This window comes from Podarcis bocagei, assembly GCF_964188305.1.
Source record: "Podarcis bocagei genome assembly, chromosome: 6".
Classification (NCBI taxonomy): Eukaryota; Metazoa; Chordata; class Lepidosauria; order Squamata; family Lacertidae; genus Podarcis; species Podarcis bocagei.
Genome location: NC_138130.1, coordinates 82,941,719 through 82,949,303, shown reverse-complemented (window position 1 = coordinate 82,949,303; position 7,585 = coordinate 82,941,719). Strand labels below are relative to the sequence as shown.

Sequence of the window (7,585 nt, the reverse complement as noted above, 5' to 3'; positions counted from 1 at the left end):
CACACCTGGAAACCAAAATGCTGCGTGCTCCAGGCAGCAAGGGCTGTGGGAACTAGCCTCTGGTGGCCCGGTGAACCAGTGCTTTGCCAACTGTAATGCTAACTAGGCATGTCAACGTTCCCCCCCCCCTCTGGTGGCGGCGGGTGTGTGTGTGTTTCTGTGCTTTCAACAGCTGCACAACATAGGGAAATCTGGCACGTCCCCCCCAATTACTACCTCCTTTGCTGAATTTCTCCCTGTGGTCCTGCTGTTAAAGCACAGGAGCCCTGCCAGAAAAAAAGCTGGCAACCTTAAAGCCAATGCTGTTTGTAAGATATAATCTCTGGCTATTTGTGAAAAATATTTCCCTGAAGTAGCTATGCCAGGATGGAGATTTTCTTGTTCAAGATTTTCTTGAGCCATTTCTCTTAGGGCTGAACAGAAAATGAGAAACTTAGGTCAGCATCAGGTTCATTCGTATCTGATTTGTACATTTCCTCTACCCTTTCTTTCTTTCTTTCTTTCTTTCTTTCTTTCTTTCTTTCTGGGAGATCCTTTCTCCCCACATTGGCTTCCCCTTTACAACAAGCCTAATTCACAGGGTTGTTGTGAGGACAGAGGAAAAGAGGTACCTAAACGTAATAACAAATAAAGGATCTGCAATATTTTACCAATCTGGTGGAGAAAAGATTCTGCTGCAGGGAGCATAGGTTCGTCCAAAATGGGCTCTTGCTCTCCTCTCCTCCCAGAAGTGCTCATTGGTTCTACAAGCAGAGGATGTTAAGGCACCAGCTGTTTGGACCTTCTCAGAAAGGCCAGTATGAAGAGCGCGAGCAAAGCAGAACAAAATGCCGAAATCCACGGCTGCCTACACAGCATACATCTGTGGCACATTTAAAGCATGTAGCTTCCCCAAAAGACCCCTGGGAACTGTAGTTTACCCCACACAGGGTTACAATTCCTGGAACCCTTAACCAACAACAGTTCCCAGGATCCTCTGCAGGGGGCGGGGCACAAGTCATGTGCTTTAAATGTATGGCATGTATCTAGCCCACACTTTGGAAGCTGGGTTGTTCCCTTTGCATTATTTGCATATGATGGGAGAATATTTCTGTGGATCACAGGAAATATATGCAGAGCAACTAGAATTGCTGGTGCTTTGGGTGTCCAGAGAAAAGGCTGCATTCTAAACTGCTGTTTCGAGCTGCCTCTTGAGCAGAACGCCATGCAAACATCACCCACGTCCCTCCATGCAGACGACCAGGGTGATGGATAGATATTGCGGCACAAGGGGGATTCTGTAGGTGTGCATACACACAGTGATGTAGCTAGCGGATCGGGCGCCCGGGGTGAGCCACCTGTGGGGACAGGCGAGCCAGGCAGGGTGCTCTGGCTGGGGCCTGCATGGAGTCTGCCCGCCTCCTCCCCGCCATAGCTGCCATCCAGATGAGGACACAGCGGTGGGCGGACGTGAGCCCCATGCCACCCTTTTGGGCGGCACGTGCCTGCATGCGCCCAAGCCACCATGTCACTCCCAGGAGAGACTTGTGGCTCGGGCGTGCTGCAGGCCTTACGGTAAGTGGTGTCCCCCCCCCCCCACTAAGCTGCTGCATACATAGCCAATGTCTCTGCGACCTATTTTATATGATGCTGGCTTGTATCTCCTGAAGAGAGCTGGCCACGTTTGTTGCTGGGGCCATCATTCCTGCCCTCCCGCACTCTCTCTCTCTCCATGATGCATTTGTTTTCCTGGCCTCCCAGCTCTCTCCGCGAGCCTTTCAGTCAAATAAACAGTGAACATTACAAAGGTTTCATACATGCACCCTTTGCGCGCTTGGATCTGGGCATGGCAAAACAGGAAATGCCAGCACTCCTATCCAAATTTGGCTGATCTCTCAGAGAACATACAACCTCCGTTACTTCTTTCCCCAGAACTACTACTTCTTCTCCCCCCCCACCCCTCCGCTTCCCTTTCTTTTTAAAACCGCGGCAAAAACAAAATGGTTTTCAATTTCACACCTCGTGGAGCACAGCCAAATTGCTGCATAAACAAGGTAAACAAATGTGAGGCAGAGCAAGGCAGCCGGCTTCAGATGAGGGATTTGCCCTACGATGTGTGCTCAAGGTCTGCGAGAAGCGTACATAACAAACTCGTTGGCTAAGGCCACAGTAAAAAGGGTTTTCTTTTCTGGTGTTTACGCTGCTGTTGCCAACCTTAGTCGAGGAAGTATTAACAGTGGACGCATTGATCCCGATCTTATTACTCCAGCCACCAGCCGAGCAAAAGGACCGCCGTTATTCGACGCCAGGTCTCTGTTTCGTCGTGTCGTAGGATCGGACGACTTGAGACTGGGAAACGACCCCGTGCTCCTCTTGAGAAAATGCATACCCGTCTGGAGAAGAGAAGGAGCAGTGCAGAGGGGAAGTCAATGAAAGAACATACCTTGTCAATAGTTAAAAGAAAGTGCCACAATGGTGGAATGGTTAGAACAGTTCCATAATCACCACCACCACTGCCACCACCCTTCTGCCTTTCTTCCAGAACCAGGACTCAAGGAGGCTCACAAAAATCAAGACAAGCAGAAATAATATCCAGAAAGCTAAACGTGAACAGAAGACAATAGGTAAAAAGGATAGTTAAATAGTTAAAACAGTAGAGTGGGAATGGACCTGTGACACCTAGGTGCACACCACTTAGATGTGGATGGCTTTAGAAGAGGATTGGACAAATTCATGGAGGATAAGGCAATTAATGGTACTTGCCATGACCGCCATGCTCTGCAGCACATGGGATAGGGCAGCCTGTGGACAATCATGAATAAAGCCCTAATAAAGTTGATACACCCAGGGTAGACAATCTGCTGCCCTCCAGTGATGTATTGTGAACTACAATTCCCATCATCCCTGGCTACTGGCAGTGCTGGCTGGGGCTGATGGGAGTTGTAGCCCGCCATATCCAGAAGGCACCAGGCTGTATCCAATATCCAGAAGGCACCAGTCTATGCTACTGTAAAGAAACCATGTGCTGGAAGCAAGAGGGACATGCTTTTCACAACGGGAAACCTAAGAGCTGAGGCCCGTAGACTGAGCCCTCCTCCACTCCACCCCCCAAATTTGACCGGGACACCACCAGATACAGCACTTAGCATGATGTTTAATCCAGCTCTGCCTTTCACTACCATCGGAGAAACAAAGAAAAACTGTTGGCATATATTTCTGTCTTCCCCATCTCCTTTACATGTGACCCAAAAGTTGACTAATTGCACATTTCCGCTATCTTTAGAAACCAAACAATGAAAGATTCAATCTCTGGCTTTACAATAGAACCATTGAAAGCTTGAACGTCTCCCCAACTCTCCTCCCCCCCTTTAAAAGCCGCACCTATTATTCCATTCTCTGGAACAAGCCACCCATTGTTCGGAGCATGTACAGCTGCCCAGGAGTGCAAGAGCAGTGTCACAGAGGCTCTGGCATAACACAGGTCCCAAATTCTCAGCCTCTTCAATCATCTGAGACTTGAGGAGGATTTAGAAGTTATCTGATGGTGTGTGGGAAGTAAGGCTTGCAATATTGTGAAACTATAGGTTTTCTGGAGGATATCAGTGCAGAAGTATTAGAAGCATATTGTTGTTAGCTTGGATACCCTTCTGGGTGAGAGATTACAATTCAAGTTTATCTCCCATTTAAGGAGATATGTTAGTATGACCCTTCTCAGTACAGCTACCCGATCATTTTGTTAGTGTTCCCATTGGGTGAGGTGCAGCAGGTACCCAGAAGCAGCTCATCAGGTAGGGCAGAGCTGCTAGGGTAACTTCCTGGCAGGGCAGTTGTTGCTACTTACCAAGAGAGGGGAGAGGCAGAGAGGAGGTGAGCACAGTGTGAAAAACATCAGTAATCATGTGCTCCTGCTACTGGTGTGTTTGCACCACACTGACCTTCATAGGAAGGAGTATAGGATGATGCCTTCTATATTGAATCAGAACATTGGCCCATTTAGCAGCAGCTCTCCAGGGTTCCAGAGGGCAAACATTGCCAACCCAACCTGAAGATGTTAGGGACTGAACCTGGGACCCTCTGCATGCAAATCAGATGCTCTATCACTGAGCTAAAGCCCTTAAACAACCCATATTCTATATTTTCTCTGCAATTCAATGGGGGCGATAGTCTTTTACCTGCTTAATCAGGCAATCTGATTTGGTAACAGACCATTTTTGTACTACTATACAATACACATTTCTTTGTTGCATGAATTGCACTGCTAATTATTATTGGGCACCCAACCCTTTCCCTGCTCCTTTTCCTGGTGTGCTGTTTAACAGTATCTATTGATAAGGGATGACAGAAGTTGTAGAAGATAATGGATCAGCCCCTTTTTAAAGTCTTAAAAGTACAGTGAAAATTTATGCTCATGAGAAAAACAGGTGGGTGAGGATTGCAGCAAAGCCTAACTGGCCCAGCTCATTTAACGCTTAATCATTAGTATTTATGGGGGACATGCTAACAGAGGTAAAATTTATTTTAGTACCCTCTTCTTATTTCCTGTGGCTTATCAACCTGTTAAAAGCTCGGGGATGCCTTCAACAGTGTGCACAGCCTCATAGATCACACCTGACAGCACAAGCTTTCTTCTTGTGTTTGCCAGAACATTCTTTTTCTTCACACTTTTGTTCTGGAGGGTCAAACAGCCTCTCGCATTCAGAGCGTGTCTGAAGGGGAAGGACATTTCATTGTTTTCACCTGCTTTTCAAATGATGCAACTCTGGAACCAGTCCAAAGCCTAAGGGTGTAAATCGGCAATGATTTACATCTCTGTACCCTGCACAAAAAAATAACCTCTAAATGGGAAATTCCCTAAACAGGATAGACATAAGAACAGCCTTATATGATGAGACCAATGGTAGTCTGCATGGTCAGGGAGCCCATTTCCAAGTGTGACAGTAAACTCCCTCCCAATAAAGAGAGCAAAAACCAATGTCCCACATATACGTATTTGTAAATGAGGATGCCCAAGGCCACAACGTTGGGGACCCCAGGTCTATAACATGGATGGGGAACTTGTGGCCCTCCAGGTGTTGTTGGCCAAAGCTCAGGCATGATGGGAGTTGTAGTCCAGCAATATTCTCGGCCTGCCCTAGACTCCCTGAGGTTGAACAGGGAACAACACACTTGCAGAGTATTCTCTGTATGCATACCTGACCAATGAGGTCATAGGCTGGAAGGAGGTTTCTTGCAAGCACCTTAAACTACGTAGATATTCCTGAGCTGCACAAACCTCCAAATACTTAAGAGCCACCCAAACAAAATGAATAGCTGGCGGCAGCTGGCAGGAAGCGGGTGCTAGCATGCTGCTGGCCTCCCCAGCAGTGGCATCGCTGTGTGTACCAGGAGGGAGAAAGTGAGGAGGTCAGTATGATGCAGAGCCAACCTTGCACTCCCATCTTTGTATCTACAGTGTGCTGATCTCCCCACGACCTCTGCCTCACTAAAAGGGCAGAGGTGCCCCTGATAGGAAGTCAGCTGTTTGGTGCTGTGCCCCCCCACCCCAGTGAAAATGCACAACAGTATATACTCTGGGCAGGGGGTAAGTTATGCTGCAAAACACCCCCAAACTGCACACCACTTGATGCTGAAACAATATGCATAAAGGTAAACCTTACTGCATGCCAATGAGCACACTGAGGAAGTAAATAGTGCAGTGATGTTGCCACAGGGTCAGGCTGAATAAAAGGTTGCACAGAAAGCTGTGTGACTCTGCCCTTCAATGGCAGCATTAAAATATCATTTTTGATTATTTTAAACTTCAGCTGGCATCTCTTTGAAATACAGTTTAAAGAAGCGATCGTACTGTAATACGTTTCTCCTGGGCCTTGAGTGTTGGTGGGATATGGAGGAATGAAAGTTTCTGCAAATGTCTGAGGATATTTGAAATCTTGGGAAAGGCACATACCCTAATTCCAGTTCCAAATTGGAGTGTCACTGTCAGCCACTTTGCTTCTCTGTCGGATCATCTCTCCCTAGCCCTCATTTTGCAAAAGGGTAAAGGTAAAGGGACCCCTGACCATTAGGTCCAGTCGTGGCCGACTCTGGGGTTGCGGCGCTCATCTCGCTTTACTGGCTGAGGGAGCCAGCGTACAGCTTCCGGGTCATGTGGCCAGCATGACTAAGCCGCTTCTGGTGAACCAGAGCAGCGCACAGAAACGCCGTTTACGCTCCTGCCGGAGCGGTACCTATTTATCTACTTGCACTTTTGTGCTTTCGAACTGCTAGGTTCGCAGGAGCAGGGACTGAGCAACGGGAGCTCACCCCGTCACAGGGATTCGAACCGCCGACCTTCTGATCGGCAAGTCCTAGGCTCTGTGGTTTAACCTACAGTGCCACCCGCGCCCCTTTGCAAAAGGGTACAAGCTACTAATTTGACCATAGTGTGCCGCTCTCTGCTTTCCATTCATTTCTACAGATGGGAGTTTCTTTCAGATGGGAGTTGCATGCAAACCCAACCCTGCCCGTTCCTCCTGCAGCATTTCAGGACTGAGTTCTGTTACTTACGTGAGACACCTTGCTGGACAGAATGAGCACGGAAGAGACTTGGAGGGGTTTTTCTGCCAAGCCTTTTCAACAAGTGATCCCGTTCGTTCATGCTGCAAGAAGAAAGAACAAAGCCAGTGAGACGCTCACAACATGAACCATTAAATGGCCTCTTTTAAAATCAAAGAAGAAAACAAGATGTGGACACAACAGTGATGGTGCAGGATCTATATAGCTTCTCCCGATACCTTTCAAGTGTAAACAAGCAACCAGCCAATTCTAATATGCTCATGGCAGTGAGCCACCGCTGTTTAGAGAACATACATATTCCAAAATAAAAAAATTCCTTCCTGTAGCACCTTAAAGACCAACTAAGTTAGTTCTTGGTATAAGCTTTCGTGTGCATGCACACTTCTTCAGATACCTGAAGAATCACTTCTTCGTATCTGAAGAAGTGTGCATGCACACGAAAGCTTATACCAAGAACTAACTTAGTTGGTCTTTAAGGTGCTACAGGAAGGAATTTTTTTATTTTGACTATGGCAGACCAACACGGCTACCTATCTGCAACTGGATACATATTCCAAGTTAGTTGGAAGGTTCTATAAACTTTCATTGCACGGCATGCAAACTTCCTTAGGGTCACAACTGCTGCAGAGTGAAAGGGCAACATGATGTTATGTAGGATATGTTAAACTCTTCTATTCAGAAGTACCGGCCTTGGAATATTTCCAGATTTTTTAAAAAAGTCAAATCACTGGTCCATTGAGCTCAGTATTGTCTGCACCGATTTGGAGTGGCTGTCGAGGGTTTGAGACCGTACTACCTCCCAGCCCTGCGTGGAGGGCTGACGACTGAACCTGAGACCCTCTGCTTGCAAAGCAGGTGCTCAACCACCGAGTCGCAGCCAAGAAAGCCAAGTGGAATTTTCTAAAACTTCACAAGGCGGGAACCCCAGAACTGCAGGCAGCAGATAAACTCACCAAGGATCTTCATTCCACTAGGAGAGTAAACTCTATCATTTCCTTTGCTCCCGAAAAGAACAGTAAACATAAGAAAGAACGCATGCCAGGACTATTGC

At 47.3% G+C, this 7,585-nt stretch overlaps 1 protein-coding gene across 9 annotated transcripts in view; it reads right to left on the bottom strand.

Moving 5' to 3' along the window:
- Positions 1–1,569: 1,569 nt before the first annotated feature.
- Positions 1,570–7,585, bottom strand: part of ATP8A2 (ATPase phospholipid transporting 8A2) — a 341,618-nt gene continuing 335,602 nt past the window's right edge. For all 9 annotated transcript variants that reach the window (XM_081197884.1, XM_081197885.1, XM_081197886.1 and 6 more), the window contains 2 exons: positions 6,526–6,617; positions 1,570–2,372 (listed from right to left, as the gene is read on the bottom strand). In XM_081197884.1, the coding sequence (XP_081054010.1) occupies positions 2,275–2,372; positions 6,526–6,617 (190 nt within the window). In that variant the 3' untranslated portion in view covers positions 1,570–2,274. The remainder of the gene's footprint in view (positions 2,373–6,525; positions 6,618–7,585) is intronic.